This window comes from Antechinus flavipes, chromosome 2 (genome assembly GCF_016432865.1).
Source record: "Antechinus flavipes isolate AdamAnt ecotype Samford, QLD, Australia chromosome 2, AdamAnt_v2, whole genome shotgun sequence".
NCBI lineage: Eukaryota > Metazoa > Chordata > Mammalia > Dasyuromorphia > Dasyuridae > Antechinus > Antechinus flavipes.
Window position 1 is genome coordinate 104,217,497 of NC_067399.1, and position 26,207 is coordinate 104,243,703.

The 26,207-nt window shown below is 33.7% G+C and overlaps 1 protein-coding gene across 3 annotated transcripts in view; it reads right to left on the minus strand.

Moving 5' to 3' along the window:
• Nucleotides 1-25,948, minus strand: part of EFEMP1 (EGF containing fibulin extracellular matrix protein 1) — a 71,114-nt gene extending 45,166 nt beyond the window's left edge. The window contains exons 1-5 of one of the 3 annotated variants that reach the window (XM_051975312.1): nt 25,734-25,948; nt 24,227-24,308; nt 23,467-23,493; nt 20,808-20,856; nt 20,346-20,618 (exon numbers count right to left, since the gene is read on the minus strand). In XM_051975312.1, the coding sequence (XP_051831272.1) occupies nt 20,346-20,618; nt 20,808-20,856; nt 23,467-23,493; nt 24,227-24,307 (430 nt within the window). In that variant the 5' untranslated portion in view covers nt 24,308; nt 25,734-25,948. Of the gene's footprint in view, nt 1-20,345; nt 20,619-20,807; nt 20,857-23,466; nt 23,494-24,226; nt 24,315-25,733 lie in introns of all 3 variants that reach the window. The other 2 variants (XM_051975311.1, XM_051975313.1) reach the window with 2 other exon arrangements.
• Between the last annotated feature and the right edge of the window lie 259 nt (nt 25,949-26,207).

The window sequence follows — 26,207 nt, forward strand, 5'->3', positions numbered from 1 at the left end:
AAGAAAAGGGACTTGTCTCTGGTCATACAGCTTCTTGGAGTTAAGTGTAAACTAATCCAGGTCCAGCACCCTATCTACATCATACATCACACTTCCTGTTTTACAATAGAGCATCAGAACATTAAAACTTTCAGGTTCTTATCCTTGAATCATTTATGTTATGGTCATAGATACACATGAAATCTTCTGAGGGTACATTTTAACATCGCTTGGTATATTTTCTATAAAGATACCCTCCAAATAATAAAGAAACAACTAGTAATAAAAATTATAAATGTATGGTATGTATCAGTACTGGATATCTAACAAGATTCTAAAGTTTTATAATTTATGTAAATGTCAATAATCAGGAAGTTAAAAAAAGTATTTAAGATCTTCATCTCTTGTAATCCTCTCATTACGTTAAAGGACAAAGTCATATTAATTACCAAGCAGTTACAAATAATATCTCTAACAGTAACAGTCACATTTTAATTTGTATATTGTAAAATATACAAATAGTATAAAATAGTGAATGTACAAAGCAAATTGCTCTGTGCAAAGCTGTTTTCCCAGTTAAAATTCACATATATATGTATACACACACACACACACACACACACACACAAATATAACACCAATGTGTTGTTATTTTGATTCTGATCTGTTAGCACAAGGAACTCCTTGTAGAGTGTAATGTAGTGTAATATAGCTCAATAGCGCCATTGTAACTCATTGCCTTAGACAATGATCCCAGAAATTTATCAGGTGATTCTCAAAGTATTGACTACACGATGTCATCCCAAGGGATATGTGATCAACCAATCACAGAGTAGTAAAATGAATCACATCTCAAACTCACAACAGAAAATTCTAGAGCTTGCTGAGTATCCTCTGATACTTCCCTACTCTCTTTTTCCCCTCTCTGTACAAACTCCCAATCTGTCCCACTTTCTGAACTGGGTATTGCACTTTCGGTAGCAATTATAATCTAAAGTATCTGGGTACTTAAAACAGCAGCTGCACAGCTGCCATTGGGGCAAATTCTACAGAGCTTTTTACATTACCATGTGGCTACAAGAGGTGTCTCTCAAACTCTAAGCTTCAGGACAATTGGCTACTGTTAATAAAAGTCCTTTCTGTTTTAGTTTTAGATGGTTTAAAGAAAATCACACAGGATAAGTAGGCATGGATCAATTGCACTCTTCATCTTTTTATTACATTATCTTTTCCCCAAAATTGACCCTTCTTTCAAACTTTCCTACCACCATTATTTTAGCCACCTATCTTCACTATCTTATGTTATCTTTAACTGCTTACTCTCCCTCATCCAGCATGTCTAATCAGTCACCAAATCCTGTAATTTTTACTTCCGAAATATTTCAGATCTGCCTCCTTCACTTTACTCACACAGTTTGGAACCTCATCACCCTTGACCTGAATATTTCCCAATCTCTTATTTTGTCTCTTGCCTCAAATCCCTCCTTTCTCTATTTCATATTCCACACAACTGCCAAAATGATGTTTCTAAAGGACAGGTCTGATCATGTCATTAAGTGACCCCCTGTGGCTCCCTATTAAATAGAGGTTCAAATAGGAGTTTATCTTTATCTAATACTTTTAATATTTAAAATTTTTTGGTATATAAAATATATGCATTAATAATATATTTAATTATCAGTATGATACTATAGGCATGTAACTTAAAAATAAACAAATATATGCATATATACATATTGAAGAATATGTTGCAAAAATATTTAGGCTACCTTTTCACCCAAGAGAAAATTCTAATCTCAGGCCTTTCTCTCCTTATTGGTGACTTCTTTTCAGGAAGGAGCTCACTTTGCTTTGCCTCACTCATACTTTGACTCTCCATAAGTCTCCTCATTCTCCTTGTTAGCCACTATATGTCTCTCCCAGATCCCTTATTTGTGTTGTCTTCATTAGAATATAAATTCCTTGAGGAATTAAAGTTCTCTGTCCTGTTTTCTTTTATTTGTGTAAAAATACTTATACATAATAAGTACTTATTAAATACTCTACCAATTCATCAATATGAGTTAAAAAAAATGAAGACCTTTGAATTAAATGACTGTTGATTTGCTCACAATCACTTAGTTGGTCTATGTCAGAGGGGGAATTGAAATTAAGTCTTCAAGTCTCCAAGGTTAGTGCTCTATTATCTATGCCATCACAGTCTCATAACATCTCTCTCCTCTCTGCCTTCTCTCACCTCTATTCTATCTATCTCTCATTTTTCATCTCTTTCTGTGTACAGAAAACAAATAAAAAGGTTATCAAATCTGGTCTCCATTTTCAAATGGTTCTTGACAATTGAATGCAGAAATAAATGTCAGTTCCTAACAGGCATCCTAAAGTTTATTTGGTTTTTTAAGAATAACACAAAACAAAGTATGGATGTTCTATAAGTATTAAATAAGAGAAAACCTAAAATTTTTGTTAGTCATTGTTTTCAACCTTCTTAGCCAGTCAAATTTTAACAACAGTAAAATCCATTTATTTAAGATTTATGTTTTTTTCCCCTTAGCTTGTTTCCTTGAGAAATATTTTTAAGTAGGGCCTGCCTCTTAAATAGATTTGTACATGAAAACGTGCATATTGATAATTATATTTTAGTGGAATATAAACTTCTTGAGGGTAAACCTTGTTTCATTTTTGTCTTTGTATCCTCAGCACCATGTGTGGCATGAATTAGGCACCAATAAATGCTTGTTTAATTGAATTATCATGAGTATTTGACAAATCTTATTTATAGCTACTAGAAATTTAGGATCCATTATAGCAGGACAATATTTCTTCCCATGATTATCATAGTACTACTCTTTCCTCTTAGTAGTACTCTTTTTCTTTTTACTATTTTCTTTTTCTTATTTTTCCCATTCTCTGTGCTGTAATGTTCCAAAGTAAGGAGCCCACACTAGATTATAATACAACGATTTATACTTTATATTTTGCTTCTCTCTGGTTCCATAGATTGCTAACATAATGGTGACCATTTTTTCAACTTCCTTTGTCTTTTGTCTACTAGCCCCTGAATGTATATTTCTTCAAATCAGTTCAATTCAGTGTTGCAGAAACCATTCAGAAGAGAAAAGAGAAAGAATTGGTATAGTTAGATATAAGATCTTATAATACCATCAGCACAATATGGGATATACATTTATCCAAGTCCAGCTTGGCACTTAAATTATTTAGTTACCAGAAAAGAGTTTGATTCTCCTTCAAAAACTTTTAACTCTTTTCAAATGTCAGTTATGTAGTTAAGGAATTTATCTAACTGATAGGAGATAAAATAATTCTTTTTCTTTCCTACTTGGAAAATTAAATGAAATTTCTTTCCTAGTAAGCAAAATCTTTGACCAAATGATGTGTAGCATCTCCTTCAATAATTTTAAAGTTTAAAGAAATTTCTCTAGTTTAACCAGAAAAGATGCAAAGCTTTCCCTGCTGAGTTTCAGTCAATACTATAAATTCCTCTTTAATTTTTAAAGAAAGCAAATGATTAAAAGGAACCTATGACAATTTATGAATTTAGTAATTTTAGAACATTAATGAAAGAACAGGAAATATTATTTTGAATTTATTACATTCCAAAAAAATGCTAAACAATGAAACTAGCACAAATCTGAGCTAACCCCTAAGTGGGGTAAAAAAAATCTCATTGATTTTTCTAATGAAGACAAAAGGGGATCTTGTCAGTAGCTAGTTTAATAGTTTCCAATCAATTGAGCTACCACAGATGGCTAGTGACTTTAGGGTGAAATATTGCTTTATTAGAAAATCCTCATGGGATATTACTATCTACTGTAAAGTCAAGCCATAGAGGAAAATGCTGTTAGCATTCTAAATTTAATATGGAGCTTAAAATTATTCATAAATTCCTTTAAAAGAGTAAAAGAAAAAGGCAAACAAAATATTTTCGTAAATTTTCAAATTCCAGTTTTCAACTGGAGACATTTTTGTAAGTAAAATTATGAAAATTATTTTGGCCAAAATTAAGAAAGCAGCTTATGTCAGATGAATAAATAAGGGATGAGAACTGCTTTGGGTCTAGGTGAGTTTGTGAGCTAGATGTTGCTAAAAAACCACAAAAATAGCAAGAAAAAATAAGATCCTGGTGAGACTTTGGAAATGGCCAAAGATATCTACATACCATAAAACTTTGTGATTAACAGTTCTTCTGCTTATTCCTTGACCTGAAACTTGCAGCAGGAAAACAGGGATCATCGCATACATAGCTGAACAAGAGGATTAAATTATCATGAATGACTAGATTTTTATACTTATCCTTAATGAATGGAGTTCTGTTCCCAAATGTCTCCTGATGAAAAAACTTTTATTAATCCAAAGAATAAAAGAACTCTGAAGATAAGATATCAGTTCTCAGAATATTATTTTCTATTTTATTATATAAAGTTTTGCCATAATTTCAATTGCTCAATTAAAAAAATCTTTTGCAGGAGGAAATACACATTTACCTGTTGAAGTTGGGTATTTCTAAAGGACAAAATTAAAGAAATTGGATAATGATATTTCATTATTTGAAATGAGGCAATTTGTCTTCAGAGGTAATAATTATATTTTTGCCTCTATCTAAACCTGTTTTAAAATTACTTTACCTTGGATGACCTTTCTGACATTTAATAGAAATCCTTGCACTGTTTGAGAAAAACTATAGGGTAGCTGTCCAAGGTGCCCCTTTTTCTTTTGATAAATCATATTACTTTGGAAAAATACAATTTAGAGGAAAGTTAAGTGGATTACCATGCACCCATTTATCATACCATTTTAGTCAGTATAATTTCAGATAATATAAGTTCTTTGTGTATATAAATGAGTGTATGTATGTGTGTGTTACATATAAATGCAACTGTAAATAAGCTAAATTTAGGCAAGGAAAGAAGACATTAATCTTGAATGAATATATGGGCTTCTAAAATATTTTGTAAAAGCTTATATTGGATTTTTTCTGGATGGATTTTGAGATCAGGGATCTTTTGATACCAGGCCTTGAACTAGATACTCATGAAAAGTTACAACATATCCAATCTTATTAATGAGGTTGTGACTGCAGAGGGAGATATATCTTAGACATTGAAATCTATGGAAAAGCCCCTGTATGCTGAAACAATAAGGATTAGAATAACAGGTATATTTAAATAATATTACAAGACTAGGAAAGTTAAATTTTGTTGAAAGCCTGATTACTGAATAATTTTCAAAGAACTGGATATGTGGTTTGAAATAAGATAGTCCTCCCAAACAGAATTAATTAGTAAGATAACCCATTATCTCTTTCTTTATGGTATTTAATATTGTTGACTATCATTTTTTCTGGTTTTTGTGATACTGCTCTAATATGAGTCTCTTTCTGTCTGCCAGATTGGTCTCTTTTCTGGTTTTATCATTCTCATCTTATCTTCTCTGCATATGTTCATCCCAGGGCTGTCTTGAGTCTTCTTCCCTTTATACTTCCCCCTCCCCCATGATATCATCAGTACCCATGAGTTCAATACCTTCTTTGTAGATATTATCTAAATCTACATATTTAGTCTCAATCTCTTTCTTAAGATCTATTTCTATAACTCTAACTATTTGCTGGATTGTCCAACTGAATATCCCAAAAGCAAACCAAACTCAATATGTCCAAAATAAAACTCATTGTTTTTCCTCCTTAACTTACCTTTTCTCTTAATTTTCCTAAATTTGTCAAGGTCACCAACATTCTTCCTACTTAGGAGTCATCTTTGACACTTTGACTCACCTTCCTATACCCAATCAGATTCCAAGCCTTATCAATTCTACCTTTTTTTTTTTTTTTTTTTTTGGTATTTCTTGCATGTGTCTATTTCCCTCTAGTCATATCATAACTGTTGTAGTTCATATTCTTATGACTTCTCACTTGGACTATTACAATAATCTCCTAATTGGTCTCCTCTTCAGTTTCTACTCTCCAATTAATTCTCCACACAACTATCAATTGATATTTCTAAATGAAAAATCTAACCATGTCATTCCTCTTTAAGAAGCTTTAGTGGTGCTCTAGGGATTGTAGACTAAAACAGAAACTTTAAGGTAAAAATTTAATGTTAAACAAAAGATTTCTCTCTTAATACCCTTCATAATCTGGCTTCAAACCATGTTGCTAGGCTGACTATATTCCTAATTCCTAGAATTTCTTCTCTTTTGACTCCTACCTCTTGGAAACCTTTAGTCCCTTCAAGACTCAGCTTGAGCTACCTCTCTCAAAAGGTCTTATGCCCTCATTTTGTACTGCCCACCCCCTTCATTTTGTCATTTTTCATAACATCAGAATGTAAGATCAAAAGAGATGATAATGTTTCACTGTTGTCATTATATTTCCAATGCCTGGGATATAGTTGTCATTCAATAAACATTTGTTATTGATGGACATACACCAAATATTTATTTATCTTTGAACATATTATGTTCTTCAATGGAATATTAGCTCTTGATGGCAAGAACGATTTCACTTGTTCATTTGTATTATCAACATCTAGCACAAAACTTAGTATAGTGTCCATAGATAATAAATATTTGTTGTTTGGTGACCTTAGAACTATGGTAACAATTTTAAGAATTCCATAGCAGATTTTAAAGAATGGAGTTTGTACTAGTGTGTTTACAAACTTGGAAATATTAGAAAAGATTAGAAAATTGAAATGCTGTGGAATATTCTTGAGCTGGATCTGCTTTCAATATTGATATTATAGAAATACTCATAGAATGATACCCTTTTTTTAGGAATCTAGGATGTAGACAGTAAAATGTTTTACAAGTAAATTAGAATTAGTTATCTAAAACACTTTATTTATATATAGGAGATTCAGATTGTGTCACAACATGACTCTAAAAGCACCCCTGAGAAATTGTTTTAAGGGTGCCAAGTCAAGTGGAATGAGTAATATATAATATCTTCTCCTTTTTCTTCATAATATGCCTTCCCTCCACCAAGCACAGCAATTGTTTGGAGTGGGAAAAAAATAAATTTACCTGTGGAGATTTGAAATAGAGACTACATATAAAAAGTGATGGCAAATTCTTTCCTTGTTCACTTCAGTGTGGCCCATGCAAACCTACAGTGTTTTTTGTTTTGTTTTGTTTTTTACAAGTATCAAACCCTATTCCAGGTCTAGATTTTATTCCTTTTGGCTTCTTTGGTCCCTGAGGAAAGCAGATCCCTTCTACCTGGGTCCCAGTCATTTGTTCAGAAGTAGATCAAAACTGTTCTCCTTACAGTCAGATGACTCTTAATTAAATAACTTCATTGGACTTTTTTCACCAAAATTCCTATGCATTAGTTTATTTCTCATTCTATGATTCAAGAAAAATAGCCAAGATCAGCTACTCCTATCCATTTCTTCTTATTTCTATTCTTTCAAGATTATTATGCATATTTTCTCTCAAAGCTTGAAACAATTCTCTCAGAGTTAATCAGCCTTATGGATGGCATAGAGCACAATGGATTTCAAAATCTCTCTCCCGTTAGTTCAAACACTGGTATAAATACAGATATAACAAAAAAACTTTCCAGCTCCAGCTGGAATGGGACTATACATGGTTCTTCTATGATGGGGATAGAAAATTTTTTGGCTATATAGATTATTTATTGAACTTCATGAGTTCCATAAGTGGCTTATCTGAAACACAAAGGAACATCCAATTTTTCCTCATTTCTCATCTTGTTCTGGGATGCAGATAGATTTTATCATAGCATATTAGAGTTAGAAGAGACCTCAAAGATCATTTCACTTTAGAGCTTGGAAAATTAAATCTTACATAGGTTAATTAAGTCATTCCTCTGTCACACATTTATTAATGGTAAAGCAAGAATTAGAATTTAGATTTTTAAACTTAACAATCCTTTTATACTTCCCTAGTTGATTCACTATGTCACTTCCCATTAGCAGCTTTTCCAAACCATTTAATCCTCCTTCAAATCTTCCATGGCAAAATCTCCCCCCACCCAATTCTCTTAGCTGAAGTGTTTGCCTCATTCATCACCAAAAAAGTTGAGGCCATGTAGCCAAGAATCCCCTCTTTTCTTCTCATCTCACATCACTCAGATATCCTTCCTTGCTATTTCTTCCTTCATCCCTATGTCATACAAAAAGATGGTTTTTCTTCTTGCCAAGGTTATATACATGTTTTATATATATATATATATATATATATATATATATATATATATATACATATATATATATGTATACACACACACACACACACACACACACACACACGGTTTATACATGTACCTTTGATCCCATTCCATCCTGTCTTCTGAAAAAGATTTTCCCTTCTATCATCCTCACCCTTTCACTAATCTTCAATCTCTCCCTGTTTACTGGCTCCTTCTCTCCTATTTACAAATACTCTCATGTACTATCTTGTCAAGGCCTTTCCTGATCTTCTCTCCACCTCCAATTGTTAGTGCCTTCTGATTTTATCTAATTTTTACACTGTACATATGGTACATACACATTGTAGTTTGCATGTTGTTTCTTCCAATAGAAGGTGAGCTCTTTGAGCAGGACTATGTTTTGCACCTTTCTCTATGTGCTAAGTCCCTATCACAATATCTGGCAAACAGTAAGTGCTTAATGAATGCTTGTTCACTGGCTAATAATAAATTTTGTGCTGTTAAAATGAATATTTTTGCATTGCATCTAGGCTACTTCCAAGATGCTCCCCTAAAAGTCCTTTCTCTGTTACAGAGTACTGTCAACATGATGACAGTTACAGGAAATCAGGACTCAATGGCAATAATATATTCAGTTTGATGATGGCTTGGTGCTCTCCCCAGACTTGCTCTCACATAAATGGCTGCCCAAAGCAGATTCCTGGCTTACTTCAAATTTTCAGGATGTGCTTTCTTTGTTTGTCCCAACTCAGGCTTTAGTTAAGAGGAGTAGAACCCGTTTCAGATACCAGGAAACATTATATTTTTATTGTATTTTTGTGTAAATGTGTCACACCTTGTGCATATCATTTCTTATACTGTTCTATGTAACTGTTACTTAACTACTGTATTATATTTTAACTTTTTGTGTGTTTATATTACTTGCCCTCTTATAAATAATAAACTTTAACGTAGCATCCTATCTTTAATAGAAGTTCAATTAATATTTGTCTTTAATTAAATTAAGTTCTTCCATGTAAGTCCCACTGTGATGAGACAGGATGGTGTAGTAGAGCACTGCACTTGATGAAAGAGCTGGATTCAAATTCTGCCTCTGACTTACCAACTGAATAGCCTTAGACAAGTAACTTAACCTCCCTCTACTTATCTTCTTCATTAATAAAATGAGATGGTTGGACTAGGTGAAGTCTTTTGACTAAATCTATGATTTTATAATCCCATGAACACAACATACTAAGGCAAAAAAGGTTGTAATTTGTATACAAGGAGTGAATATACATACCTACAAAATCACATATCCTTGAAATACTGCATTAATTAACAAATGACAATCTATCAGGATCTCACCCAATTCAATTGATCTTTTTTATACTTGAAGTTAACTTAATCATCAGTTATTTAGCATCCAACAACTTTTACTAGATGCATATTTAACTTGAGAAACATACAATCTTTTTATTTGATTTTATTCAAAAGCTTCTGGGTTTGGTCAGGATATGATTAAATGGTTTGATAAAGTGTTTTCTTCTCAGTTTAAATTTATAACCATATGGAAACCATAGCAATAAACCATCCATGCTAAGACTAGGATCTGTGCACTGTGCCTTCCTTTCATATAATTTCCTCACCCTCAGCTTTATTAAATGTTTGCAATCATTTATTTAGGTTATACTACAAGGCTACAATTATGGTTAAATGTTTTGTAATGACATGATTTCTTCTGCTAATTTTGGAGCAGCTTCATTTTTCAGCATGCAATTTATAGTTACTGCCTGGAAAAAACATGCGGATGAGTTTTAGATGTAGAATAAATTATATGTTTGTGCATTTGTGCAAAACCAAGCACATGTGGGAAAAATCCAGTTTACTCTTTGGTTTTAAAGAAGAAAACTGCCAATAATTCAGCAAGTGCAAGGGTACTCTTTATAGGCTGGACCACTTGTTGGTTTCTGGAAACAAAATATTGAGGCTTTCTCCTAGAGAAAGTAATAATAAGCAAAGACCACTGCACATTCCTGAGGTTATTCAGGCTTGCAGTTTTTGCTAAAAGCTGCTTCTCATTGCTACTATTATATGATGAGATTTCATTTTACAGCTTATGTTAACTAGTTTTAACAAGAATTTTCTCCCATTATTAGAAAATAAATCTTTTAACAAAACTGAACAGATGATATAGCAAATGAAAATGCTTCAGATGCTTGACAACTCAATTGTAAACAGTCAGTCATAATTAAACTAGATATCTCTTTTGTTCTTTGAAATTAGATATACTACATTGACAAGATGAAAGGTGCAAGGTTGAGTTTGACTTCTCCCTGCAGGCTATTTGCCTTCCTTAGAATAATCAGCATAGTATAAAGCAAAGACCATAAGATTTGGTGTCAGAGAACTAGCTTCAAATCTTTGCTCTGCCACTAATTCCTCATGCAACATTTTTTGGGTCTCAGTTTCCTCATCTGTATAAAATTATTATTTTGGGTTATGTAAGTGAGGTTTCTTTCAATTCCAAGTCTATTTCTGATGAATAAAACACAAAAAGAGATCATCTCAATGTGTCATTTATCTTAAGGGAAACAGTTGAAAAAAAAATTCCATTACACAGCTCATCAGCATGACTAGAAAAACAACTAAGAAATGAAAACCCTACTCAAGTCACATTGCTCATGGAATACAGAAAGATGACAACAGCTTGCTGGTTTGTTAGATGCCCATTTTTGTGGCTTACATCCAAAAACCTCATTCCCATGATTCAGGGAGTAATTACATGCTTCTAACAAATTCTCAGAATATCTGCGCTGTAGCTCAGATTTTAAAGTCAGACTATTGGCAATCAAAGCCAGTACTCAGTAGCCAGGTCAGAGAATCAAACAGGAGTGCTAATTGACTGTTCAGAGCCAAGGAACAGTGAATAAGCAGATTATGCCAATATTCTTTCCTCTTCTTTCCTAAACCAACTGATGATAGAGTTTTTACCTCTAATCTTCTTTTTAAAGACCTGTTTATACCTTCCTGAAGTTAAGATTGGGTTGTTAGAAGGAAAATAGCAGTTTTTTTTTTGAGAATTGTGCAGAAATGAGACTTATTTATGTCTTAGCTATCCTCCTTTCTACTCAAATCACCAATGTCCAATCTTTTGATGGTAATTCCCAATTTGCTTCTATGTATAATTATGTAATAGTTCATCACTAAATAAGCACAAATATTTTAAAGAAAAAGAACATTATAAATAAAAGGAATTGTAAAATTTACTTTTTAAATATGAAATCAAAATTTAAGAACTAACAATTGTGACAACATTCCGTGTTTAATAGCTATAATCCTAAAAATTAAAATCTGCAATACATAAAGTTTTAATGAATTTTTAAGTTCAGAAAGACTTAACAAAAAAAAGCACTGAGATGCTTTAGGTGGGCTAAACACTCATTGTATTGAATGTTTCAATACTTTTTTTGGTTAATACTATAATTTACCCAATTATAGCAGAGAGTTTCTCTCCTTAGTATATAGTTTCTAATTTCAAAGCTCTATGCTATACTATGTAATTATACATACCAAAAATTAGGTATTTTCCTTACAAAAAAATGAACTGAACTAACTAGACTACAACAACATTATTGTGGATCAACAGTAAGGCAATGTAGAAAGCTATTTGGAAATTATAACCTCAGGTATGCTAAACTACTTGGTTACACTGTAATTTTAAAAATCCTTTCTGAATTGTTAGGTAACTTTAAGTTGCAAATTAAAGAAGTCAAAGTGGGACTTTTTTAACCACTAAGAAGTACCATACATGTTAATTCAAGTTTCTTTCTTTCCTTTTTTTTTAAGAGTAGAAGACTGGCTAAGATCTTCTTTCCTTTACAAAACAATATTTTAGCTTTCTTTTTGTCTGTAAAGGAAATATCACAAGATAATAGATGATCCCAGAGGGCATAAAAATTTAATCACTGAGGATAATCTCCTTAACATCTTAGACTTTTTATCAGAGGCCAGCCATTTTGAGCCTTCAAATTGTTTCTTAGTCACAGATGGTAAAAATCCATCAATCAATGAATATTCAACCGAATATTCAACATGAATTTTGGGGAATAAAATTTTCATCTAATTGGAGATTTTATAAATCAGACTATTCATTATGGAAATATAAAATTTTCATGGGTACCAATCTGAAATGGTAGTGCTAATTGAAGTTTTACATGTATGTAAAGAGGTGTTACTACCTACATATCCTGTAGGCATGAAAAGATCCATTTGAAATGGCCCAAGTATAGATAAATTTATTTCAGGGCTCAATAAACCCCCTCAACAATGAAGTTCATTTAAACAAAAATGATGTTAAAATAATTATATTGGGAGATTTTACTTTTAAATAATGAAGAGGGTTTTTGTTCATTTTAATGAATTCAAAATTTAAAAACCATTAATTAAAGAAAGCCTTGAATCAAAGCTTTGATTTACTTTTCCCTGGATAGCAACATAATATATTAGCTTGCAGATAGGCTCATTTATTAACAGGCAAGCTTCTCACAAATATAGTTTTCTTTTATATTTCAAAACTTGGCAATATTTTATATTTGTACTCTCATGTTCAGTTTGTTTATATTTCTTTAAAAAAAAAGAACCTTAATCAGCTTTGATTATATGACCTGGAGAAGGAGTATAGTGGCAAATATAATAAGAAATGATAGACTTAGAAATCACTTCTATTTTGGCCACAGAATCTCTTCTATGTAGATTTATAAACAGTACATCTGATGTTTAGTGAATTTATAACACTTTCAGCCAAACACGAAGAACTAACTTAGGAAAAGAGAGAAAATTGTTCAGTATGGCCTGTGCGTTTGCTTGGAATTCTTCCTTGTTTCATACACTAGGATGACAGCTAACATAAGTTCTCAGATTGATGCAAAAGACTAGTACAAATTAAATCCCCTCCCCCATAATTTGTCATGTTTTGACATGCCTTCCCTGGTTGGGAAAAGAATCTAAGTATTTAAGTTCAAGAAAGTCTTTTCTGGATTGTAGCCTCACAGGGAAATAAGAAAGTGCATTAAGAGAAAGTGAATCATGACAACAGAGAACTTTATTACTTAATCTGTCAGTTTATTTCAATGGGGACTTGAAAGAAAGAATTTCTATGAACAGATAGATAACTTGAATGAGCGATATGTGCAGTGGAGAGAGATCTGGGCTTGGAGTTGATAAAATCTTCCACCATACTGACTGTGTTACTCTGGTCAAGTCATTTAAACTCCCTAAGCCACAGATTCCTCATAACAATACTTACAGCATCAGCTCAAAAGGTAATTATGAGAGAGCACTTCAAATAAATATAAATAAACAAATAAAGGTGCTTTAAATAATTGTACCATAAAGTACTATATAATCAGTAATATCAGATTCCTGAGTTCAAATCAGAATTGTAGCAATTCAGTTTTTTTAAACCAATAAATAAAATAAGTATGGGGGAAAATCTCTAGATTTTAGTTGACTGAAAGTTAGTTTCTCATGGATGTCATTTCTTCTATTAAGTTTCTCAACCCTCTTAATTGTCATGTCCCTCACTTCCTCAAATTATTTTGTGTTTATTTGTGTACTCCAGGGCTGTGGTATTCTAGAAGAGTGGAAGCTCCCTGAGGGAAAGGGATATTTTCATTTGGATCTTTTTTTATCCCCTGTATCTGGCAATATGAGGAATGTAGTAAATATTGAATTGAGTTTATTTTCGTTTGTGACACATTTTAATTAAAAGTTTATAGTTATTTCTATATCAAAAGGCTATTTTAAATCACCGATGGATTAATTAATTAAAATTAATTAAAAGAAATGATTTCAATTTTTTTTACATTATTTTTCCTGATGATAATGAATGACTATGTGAAGTTATGGGAGAGACATGAAAGATGTTACAATAACACTTATTAGAAATGTTAATTTTTGAAAATGAATATGTTAATAGGGAGATAATGTTGATAATTTCCAAGGTCAGCAATTTCTCAGTCTTTATATTTTTCCTTGGAGAATCCAATGAACTATTTCCCTAGAAAAAGGTATACCTTTTTCTTAGGGGCAGCATGACAAGGAGATATTATTTTTGCTCTTGTGCACTGTAACTTACTGGTTTCCATATTACTTTGGGGAGAGAAAAGTCCCTTGGACCAGCTACTCTTCCAGAGAGCTACTAACACTCCTGAGTGTGCTAGAATCAGATTAGAATGTAATTGGGAAAAATTTTATAAATTAAATAAAAGCAAAACACAGATAATATCAATACGTAGTTTTCTAAGTCAATATTCAGCCAGTAGAGATCTTATGTTTGGTTCAGTGGCCCCTTTTTCTATTTGATATCACTGACTTATTCCATATATTCTTTTTATTTCATCCTCCTATACCTTCTCCACTTTTCTCCTTTCTCCATTTCTGCCCGCTACCCCCCAGCTGAGTTGCACAGTGGATAGAATTGCATGCCTAGAGTAAGAAAAACTCATTTTCCTGAGTTCAAATCCTGCCTCAGACACTCATTAGCTCTGTGGCCCTTGGCAGGTCACTTTAACCCTGTTTATCTCAGTTTCCTCACCTGTAAAATGAGGTGGAGAAGGTAATGGCAAATTACTCCAGTATCTTTGCCAAACAAATCCTCAAGTGGGCTCACAAAAAGTTGGATGTGACTGAAATTACTGAACAACAACCTCAAAAGATTTTTTTGGTGCCAAAATTTTTTATTTTGTTCTATTGAAAGTAAAACAAACTTTAAAAGAATAACAAACACACATTTTTATGTGGCTTTCATTTTTGTTTTCAAATACCAGAGCATCTGGCACATAGTAGGTACTTAACTAATGCTTACTAACTTACTGATTGATTTGACCTAAATTTTAGATTAGTCCAGAAAAACCTCTCTGACATCATAATGAACCACATAAAGCTTGATGAAAGTCTGTACCAGGGTAATGACAGGGGTTAATTCTATGTTTTAAAGATCACATGACTAACTAGCAAGAAATTGTGTCTGTAGGAGAGAACCACTGGATATGGGCAAGGAGAAACAGATTCAGGGGCCAGGTCTGGACCAGGACAATGTCTCAGACTGAATGTCATAGGTGGAAGTGGTTATAGCTAAGTATATCTAAATGAACTAGACTATAAGGAAGATTGAACTTGTTAAATTTGCACAAGATCAATTAGGAAAAAGAGGGTGAGATGATCAGAGAAGAGTTGCTACACAAATGTGGAGACTCTTAGAGGAAAGGGAAAATGGGATTACAAGGAGGGTCCTCTCCAGGTATCTGGATAAGGAATTCCATGGAAGATCTGACTAGGAGCAATCCAATAGAAGTCAGATAAAACTGTCCATCATTCTATCAAGTAGTACTTGTAGTTCCTCCAAAAAAAATGCCTTCTCTTTTTTGGTGAACATTTAATGTACTCCAAGTTTTCTACCACTCCCAAGGCTGGCTTTTTCCTCCCATTAAAATGTAAGCTGTTTGAGGACAAGAACTATCTTTCTCTTGTATTAGCTGTGCTTAGTACAGTGTCTGGTATACAGTAAGTGCTTAATAAAAGTCGACTGTTTAACTTCACTATAGAGCTTTTTAGTAAATCCTGATCAAGACATTCAAGAAATTTGTAAACTACTTATGGAAAATCAGAGAAAGATATGGGTGGAGTTTCAGATCGTGAGGAAACTACTATGGTCTACCTAAATCCAGGGACTCTGGGATTTAGAGAAACTCGGAACACAATAAATGGTACCAGTTATTTGGGTCAAGGGCTGACTGGTGCCAAATGAGGCAATCTAGACCCCCCGTCCCTAGCCACCTGGCATTACATTTGGAGAGGTTAAGCCAGGGAGCATCTAGGCTATTAGGTTGATCAAAGGGGCTTCTAATTGCTATGGACAATGGATGACTAATGTTTGAAGCCCAGGGGAGTACCGCCAACTTTAGGCAAAACTGTGCCTAAGGTAAAATTTGTCTTTGGCATTCTCCCTCTTTCCTTTTCAGGGTTCATTTATTCTTTACTCTCCAGGTGGCCTCCTGCTGACCAAGATCCTTGGCAGCTATGCCTCCCCCCAGGCTTGCTCTCCCAAATGACAGCGCCAGGGCTCAAACCTAGTTTCTTGAATCTAAGGATAGCAGTCTTTCTATTCAAAAGCTGCTTGTACATAGGAACAAAATTTAAAATTGGCCTAATTAATTATGTGAACATTTGTTTCTTTTAATTAAGTCATTAGATGAAAGAAATATGTAAACATATGAAGATATCTATCTATATGTGTACTTCTCACACTCCCTTTACCCCTACTCCCTAGTGGTCAGTCTATTTTTTTCTCTCATTGCCCAGAAGTTTGATAATTTTATTTCATTTTTCACAATCAAGCCTTTATCGTTTGAAAAAAAATTATGAGTAACAGAAAAAAAGAGACTAAGAATAAAAATTTTTTCCTAGTCTTAACTGGTATTTTCAATTAAACTGAAAGGGTACATTAAGATAACGTGATTTGTGTATTGAAAAAATATTGAGAATTAAATAAAAGTTTAGCTATAGAACAAAACTAGCATAATTGGCAATTTCCCTTTACTTTTTGATGCATTTGATAGCATAGTTGTTAAAGCAGCAAGTTGGGGCAGTTGGTAGAGTACTGGATCTGGAATTAGGAAAACCTAAGTTCAAATCCAGTCTTAGATATTTAGAAGCTATGTGATCCTAGGCAAGTCATTTAACTTGTTTGCCTCAATTTCCTCATTTATAAAATAGGGATAATAATAGCATCTCTCTCCTAGTTTTGTGAGAATAAAATGAGATATTTGAAAGTGCTTAGCAAATCTTCAAGTGATATATATATATGTGTGTGTGTGTGTGGGTGTGTATATGTCTATATTAAGCTATTGTTATGATGATGTCAAATTAATTTGGTAAAATATTTTTGTAATCTATATTAGACATGTGCCATTAAATTGCTTAAACCTTGCTTACTTCCAAAAAATTAAAATTTTTGCATGGTTTAGAGAATAAGCCATTATTTCTTGGGAGAGTTTTGTTGTTGTTGTCATGGAAGCTGCGCTGTACATAAACAATTTGTATATGGTTGTATGTACTATCTTTTGCTTCATTAATTTCACTTATTAAAACTCCTTTTTAAAACTAAAAAATTTGTAAAAAGATTATTTACATGTTAAAAGTACAATTTGTGGTAATGGAAAATTTCATTTACTTTATATACATAGTTTTTCTCACTGGAAAATCTTTCTGTGGGTTGCTACTGTACATTCTTGCGGTGAAAGTTTGCTCAGGAAGTCACTGAGAAATGTTATTCACATACTATACTATGTTAAAATTCTCTTATTTTCCCATGAAACTAAAAAAACTGGAAAAATAAAATAAAGGTATTAGAAATTCATAGAGCTCATTTCACTATATATTCAGATTTTATAAGATTATTTTTCATTCAAATGATAACTGTCAGTAAGAAAATAAATGACTAAATAAAAAAGTATCTTTTAGGTAATTTATCAAAAAGCATGTCAATACAATTACCTTATTAAAAATTTTATTTTAAAATTGGTAACTTAAAATGTAATAGAGAATCATCAGCAAATAACTTATAAAATGTTCTTAGTTTTAAAACATTTTGTGCCAATGAACTCCACCTGTTGAAAAATTCTATGGGGAAATGAGAGATACTTTTAATGCCAATGTGACTCATCTTTAGGCATTCATTCATTCATTTATTTGAAGGCATTGGCTCATGGTAAATGTGCTTGCATTACCAGATACGACCAGGCAATACTTAAAAGGGAGTGGGCATCTTTATTAAAGCAGAAGGCTCTTCAAACTCCAATATGATGTCAGTAATATAGGTCCTCAGAGGGTACTATTGTTTTAAACAAAGATCTCCACACGTTCACATTGGTTATAAAATATTATTTAGTGCTGCTGGACTGGAATGAGAATGTCATACATCTGTAGACAATTAGAAGAAGCTGGACTGCACGTTTGATTAAATAATAAGACAAGCCTAAGTGTGACTCTTCTTAAGTTAGTCAGATTCCCTTGACAGATTAGCCAGTTGTTATCATATGAAATAACCTCTTTTTAACAACAATTAAGTAAATCCACATTTATAGGAGCTTTGCAAAACTGTAAAGTGGGAAGAAATCCAATTTAAGCCTTAAGTCATCCCAAAGACTTTTCATCTTTCTTGAAAGTTATACAGACTCTATTCCTCCCTCCCCTTTTTACAAGATGGATTAGAAAGAGAATCATTTTGGTTGGAAATACTAGTGTGCACTCAGTCAATCAACAATTATTTATTAGGTTCATGCTATATGTCAAGTATTTAATGGTCTAAATTACAAAATAAGTTTTCCCCAAATTGAGTTTAGTGAGATAGGGATTTTTTTGGGGGGAATAAATTTTTAATACTTTAAATTTTTCATTGGAAAAAATATGATTTAGATTTATTCTCAATAATGTCAAATGGTGACCTTACACTATAACCGATGGATAAGCATAGTTTTATACCACTTTTATTCTTAGTTTTAATACCAGGAATGCTCGATTATAACCACCTTCTGTCTCTTCTTTCTTTTGGATTCTAGGCCAAAGTCTTTATGTATCTTATAGTTCACTTACCGATGGTATCAGTTGCAATGAGTGATTGTATATATCCTTGGGAAATTATCACTTAAAAAAAAACCCTGTAGTTGATACAATGATGCAAACATACCTAAAACTCAAGGCACTGAAAACAATTGAGCACTTATAAAAGTGAATTATACTCTTTGGAAAAAAAAGTTATAGTAAAATCTACATTAAAAAACCTAACTACCAAATTATGTATTTAAATAATAGAAAAAAAAATTGATATGTTTGCAACAAACTCAAGACACTTTGTCAGATGTTACTATAATATACATTATCAGTTCATCAGTTTAATTTCCATCCCATGTGGCATAATCTTTGAATTAAATATACTGGACACCATGCAGATGTTTAAGAATTCATCATCAATATCTAAATACTGACTCATAGAAGTAACAAAAAACAGATGCTAATATGAAGAATCCTCTGAAAAGTGACACAATCCCATTACCAGTCAGTACATGAAGTGGGAATACTTTTAGAATAAAAAAAGACAGATGATGATGGATTTTACAGATGTTGATCCTTTACTGAATGGGGCATTCTAAATTGCAGTATCTTTTGAGTAAGATATATACATTAAATGAATAGTCATAATGACCAAATACTATTGAATGAGAAATAATTTCATAGGTGGCTCCAAAGGGATAAGTTGGAGAATGCTTAATATGTTGACTGCACTCTCCCTTTAACATTTAGGACAAAGTAGTGCACTTTCTCAAGGGGTAGTAGTTCTTTACTATGGATTACTGGAAGATAATAGTCCTCCTGGATCCATGTTGGTAGAGAATGGAAATGGAAGTACATTATCGCTAAGTCACAGACATATCTGTGTAAGGAGACTTAAATTACTATGGATGACAAGTACTTATGCACTCTTTAGCTTGTTCTGACTTCAGTCACATTCCTATCAAGTCTATACAATTAATGATTAGGTCTACTGGAACAGCCAGCCTCCAAGGCACTGCTCAGATGAGCAACAACTGGTGTGTGGCAACAATTAAAAGACTTGTGCTTAGGAAGGGAAAGGGGGGAAGTGGACATAAAACTCTTTCATCACGGTCTTATTATTTGGTAAATAGCCTATATCTCTTCCAAACACCAGATTGTTATCAGCTTTGTAAGTTTAACTTTACTGTTGTTGCCACAGTGACACAGAGATAAATGCTCTTTATAAAAACAAACAAAAAACCAGGAAGACAATGCCAATGGTGCAAGTGACACAAATGAAATGTGGTCAAATCAAACTTTTAAAATAGTGATAAATGTGGGTGGGGTAAGAGGAGATCATTCAGTGGAAATAACATGGTTCCTGTGCCTGAGATTCAAAGGAAAAAAAAATAACTAATAAAAAAACCCCAAACTTCTTACAAATATAAGGTTGACACTGTTGAATGGCATTATATCAAATTCCAGATGGATAAATTGATAATTACTAATAAAATAGTTGTATATATGACCTAATCTTATTACAAAGCAATGATAAGTATTTTAATATTTAAATTTAAATATTTAAAAAGGAATACACACTTACCTTGGCACACATTCTGTTCACTTGGTTCGTACCCTGCCACACACTGAATCTGATGAGGAGGATGGGAAGTCATGCGTTGTGGGTCAGCTGGGGTCCTTCGAATGACAAAATTATTTCGGCCTGCAGGGACTTCTGGGGTTCTCTCAGGCTGTGGAGGCTCATTATTGACAATAATTTGAGCTGTTCTAGGTAAGCAGAGGTATCCACCATAATGGTTTACACATTTCATTCCTCCTTTGCAGGCATCTGGGACAATTTCACATTCATCAATATCTGTAGTCAATAATCATAATAATACAAGTCAGGAATATTCTTAGTGGGAAAAATATTTTTTCAAGCATGACACTTTTCAGGTATACATCATACTTTTTTTCAATAGTAAACTTAAAAATAAGATAAATTGCTCATGAAAAGAAAAATGCAAAGTTAAGTTAAAATTTAAAGCTTTTAGAATTCATTTACCTTTGCATTGCTGCCTTATAGGATCCCATTCATATCCATCTGTACATTGCTGTGTATGAGACATCAAAAATGAGTCCATGAAATAGTTAATTACTGCATACTTTCCTTTAAAACATTCTGAAACACCATTCTTATGTTATAGTGAGTCTCTGCCTTTGTCAAGAATCTATGATAAGATGGGTGTTTTGGGAAGAACTTTTGGGAAGAAGTCAGGTAATCTTGCAAACTGGGCATGTCTTTTAATAGTCAAATTTAAATTTTTAATAGTCAAAGTTAACTTTCTTTTCAATTCTAATCATTTTTCTGTTGTTTCAACTTTACTGACCACTTTCTTAGAGTTTTCTTCATTTGACCAAAATGACATTAATGACTCAGATCTCCTAATGTTTTGATTCTTCTTTCTGACCTTTTTGTTGATTTTTCTTCCTCCCACTGTGGAAATTGCCCCAAAGTTCATCCTTTCAGAGTTTTTTTCTCCTCTCTAGAGTTATATTCTTGGAGAGCTCATCTACTTTTATGCATTTAGTGACTACTTTTATTAAATAACTTCAAAATCCACATCTAAACTCAGACTTTCACCATCTCACCATTTACTTATCTGTAGTCACTTACAGGTAAATATCCTGCAGATGGATATGTTCCTAATACTGATAGTTTAATAATGTGAAAATTAACATATCATTGACTTTCTAAATCTGTCTCCCTTCCCCGATGTCAGTGACTTCATTTGTCTCTTGGTATTCTAGAGTTATTGTGACTCTTCCTCAAACTCCAAATTCTTCTATTAATATAGAACTTTCTAGATCTGCTAATTTTTTGGACTTCATTGTCTCCTATTCAAATATATTCCATTTCTATAATTATTGCATCAATCATGAGTCATCATACCTGAACAACAGACTCCTAGCTTGTAACTCTATTTCTCAGAGTTGTAGGACTCAAATGAGATATCATGTAAAGCACTGAGCAATTTTTAAAGTTATTTTTTTCTTTAAGGTTCTAGATGGTATTTTGGATAGAGCACCAGGGTTGGAATCAGGAAAACTCATCTTCATGAGTTCAAATCCAATCTCAGACACTTATCCACTCTGTGACTCTGGGCAGTCACTTAACTCTGTTTGTCTCAGTTTCCACAACTGTAAAATGAGCTGGAGAAGGAAATAGCAAACTACTCTAATCTTTGCCAAGAAAACCCCAGATGGGGTCACAAAGAGTCAGATGTAACTGAAATGACTCAACAAAAAACAACAACCCTTTATATACTTGCCAGTAGAATAGTTCCCAAACACTGTTCACCAAATCAACTCTTTGCCAGAAACTTGTCAAGTATCATCTCAATTTATCATTTAATTCACCCCTTTTATTCTAACCCATTCATCCTATCCAACCTCCTTTCTCTGCAATTTTGATACTCTACATGAGCTATTCTGATCTCTTCATAATTTTTTACACACATTTCGTATCTTTCCATTTTCATGACATTGCTCATGCTCTTTCTAAAATTAACTCATTTCTCAACTCTGTCAATTTCTTTCATTTATTACATTCAAAAACCAGATCAAAACCAATCTTCAAATCTTCTCTAATCTGAGATTGATTATTATCTTGCTTTAGAATGTATACTGTTACATTATTTGTACAAGGGACATGAAGTATATTCCTCCTAACCCATCATCCTCCCTTCAGTAGTAGCTAACAATAACTGCTTATAGAATGGAAGGGTAAGGAATGTTTATCAGATAATGAATAATCTTTTTGTTAAGTGCCTTCTTAATGAGAGAAAGCTGATTCACACAAGTAATTGGTATGATATTTAAAAATGCTTTCCCAGTTAGTTTTAGGTACTTAATATGATATGTTTTATATAGAACTGTTTGTGAGCATATACTAGATCAAATCTAGTATTATGAGCCATAAACAAATACAGCTTAATATAACAAGTACAAAAATTGTTGCATAGGAAGTCTTCTATTATGCATGAAGAGTCAATTCTAAGTCAAGAATTTGAAATTACTATATATTCTTAAAAAAATCCACAGATATGGCTGCTAAGGTTGAAAAAGATTTAAATGATTAGTAAAATGAGACAATATAAATGAATTACAAGTATTCACTTACAAAATTTAATCATTCTTTAGTTTATGTTAACTAATTTATTAAAGCAAAAGTATTTTATAAAATAATTGGATAAAGCGGAATAAAATTTAATTTTAGCTTTTTGAAAGAATGACTTTGGGTGAATTAATAAGTGAACATTAAAGTTTAAAGATTAAGAAAAGGAGATGCATTAATTTAGTATTTTTCTGACCTGGCTTAGTCCCAGGAGAGGAAGAAATTATCATCTGATCATCAAATTAATAAATCATTCATATTAATTTGTGTTTCATTAAAATTAACCTAAATATACAAAGACACCTTGCCAGAAAAAATTAGCATTTTGAGGATTATATGGTTTTAAAAAGTGGCGATCTTTATTATCAGTAATATAATTACTCACATTCAAGAAAAATTTTTAAATTTACAGACTATTTGGAATTTAGTAAATTTGCAAATTGGGATCAACTGTTTTTGATCATTTTAAGCCAGGGCAAATGTTATTATTTTCTTCATAACACTGATTATTAGAAAGCAGAAAACACAAGCAAGGTGAAAAACTTACCGGAAGTGAGGCAGTCTCGACCCTCCTCTGTTCTTACCACATCAATTTCCCGGCAAAGGGAGGAGTGAGAAGATATTTCCAATATTTTATTAACCATTGGTCATAGCCATACAATTATTTTCTCAAAGAACTACTGGAAATTTTACGCATTATGACAAAAATTTCATTTAACCTACTTATACAAAGTATATTTTAAGAAAACTTTTTACACAACACTAGTTTTGACTAACACAAATCTCTCACAAATAGGAGCCTTTAAATGCATCAAAACATTTGACTTTACTGTTGGCATTATTAAACACACATTGCCCTTAACATATTTAATAAACTAGTTAGTGTTCCTTCTTATGAGAAATGCAATTAGATGAACAAACTATCTAAGAAGCTTCTGTAATAGTTTATTTGGGAGCAACCTGTGACTAAATTTTTGGTTTTACCAATCAGTATGTGATTTCCTACTTACCCCTTTCAAGTTTTTTTCTGGCTTAATGAATATGTCTAGATAGTATAAATATCTTTCCTTTTTATAAATCAGTTTTTTTCTTGCATTGCTAACATATTTTGTTCTTATCTCATTTCATGATGCAAACACACATTTGAAAGGTCTGCCTCTATGCTGGAGTATTGTTTAATTCATTACACACATTATGTTAAAGACTGCAGGGAGTAATTCCCACATCTGTTGCCAGAGGTAGATAATTTCTCTCATATTACAAAATCTCTATAAACTGAAGTTATCTCGAATTCCATCAAACCTTACCGTGTATGTGATAGTCTCCTCAGTCTCCTGTGACCTTACAAGAGCAAGAGTCAAAGTGGTCAGGACCAGTATTTTCAACATCCTGAATCTCAAAGGAAACACAAGAAAAATGGATTTTTACTATCTTTGCTGATTGAAAGAACAAGAGGGGATGTAATGTAACTTCTAAATTACATAGAGAATAGAGGGCAGAAGAGATTGAGTCTACTATACCGCACTGAGAATGAGATTTTTCATCTTCCCCTACTCCACCCTTCCCTTTTGCCCAACTAGGCATTCACTAGCATAAAACCACCAGAAAGCCTTTGTATACTGTGTAGTGTCCATCACTTGGCAGATATATATTATATATATATATATATATATATATGTATGAGAGAGAGAGAGAGAGAGAGAGAGAGAGAGAGAGAGAGAGAGAGAGAATGTACACTGGTTATTACACCTAGAGGGAGAATTAACCACTATCTATTTCAAAGTAGATAATGTGAATTATTATTACTAGTCTTTTGGAGAGAAGAGGTGTGAGTGTAGGGGTATTTTTAACCCCTCAGGTTTCTTCAAGCTTTTCACTATCTTTCCAATAAATGGCTGCAAAGCCTAGCAAAGTCCCTGGGGGGAAAACACCACATTTTCTTAGTTTGGTTTTCTTAGAGATCTCCTAAGTATTTTCTTCCCTCCCCCTACTTGTTACTCACCCATCTTGGTAGAGCCCTCGCTTGGCAGCTCCCTCCTCCCCCGCACAAATTCTCCCAGTGGAGTTTCCACAGAGGTTCCCAGCTAAGAGCTAACAGCCTTACAAGCCCCACGCAAAGCAGATAAGGGTTTTCCTCCCTTTTTCACCCGAGAATTCGACCATAACCTCCAGGCAGAGGGCACATAAAAGGCATTGCAAAGGTATCCCCCGGCTGGGGGTTGTGAGGGTTGCGGGCTCCACTGGATGTGGTCTGGGCGGGCATGTGGAGGTGTTTTCCAGCTTCTTTGGGGGAACCCGTTTAACTTCACATTACTAAGCGCTCCTACTTTTAACTCAGTTCTAGAAGGACAAGAGCACCCTCACATTGATATGCATACATAACCTACAAGCACATGCATACGTGAGCAATCAGAAATATGAAAACCGTTTTTACATCCGCGCAAACTTGCTGATTTACATGCACACATATTGTATGAAGAAAAAGCACACTGATGTACATACAAGCTTATATGCCCAGATCGATTCCGATGTGTGGATACATAGTCTGAAATATCAGCTAACCCTAAACACACATAAATACAAACTTACACATATGCGCGCGTGAACACACCTGATACCTAAAATCTTAACATGTGCAGAAAGATACAGAGCTGTGTGCCAGCAGAGTGGCTCCCACACTCCCGCAATGTAAATCCCAATTTCTCACCAGTACCTCACCGAAGAACTAGGGCACACTCGGATGTTTGTGCTTTGTAGACGTTCGGGAGCTAATTAAACACTAAAAACCTGATGATTACGCCAGGGGGCTCTTACCTGCTGGGGTGCGTTTTCCCCTCCAGCCCGGGGCAGTAAAGGTGTGTGCGATGCAGGGCGAAGCTAGATGGGTCTGAGCTGATGAGGTCTGGCAGCGCTGGAGGAGGAGGAGGAAGAGGAGAGAGGGAGGGAAAGGGGGAGGGAACTGAGGGAGGCGCAGGGCCGGTGCAAGTGAGGCAGCTCTTACGGGAGACAGGGCTCAGTTCTCCGCGCGCTCTCGCTCCGGCCGGCGCGCGCCCTCCTCCTCTGCCTCCTTGGTTTCCCCAGACCCGCCCGCTCCGCCTCCCCACACCCTGCTCCTGGCGCCTCAGCTCCTTCCCACCATCCCCCTTCTCCCCCCCTCTAGTTCACCTTCGGCTTCTTCCCACTTTCCTTCCCTCCCTTGAGCTTTGCCTTTCGGGGAACTATAAAATGTAGGCTGGACAGAGGCACATTTGGCTATGTTTTCTCGTGGTTTGAAATAAGACCTCTTTT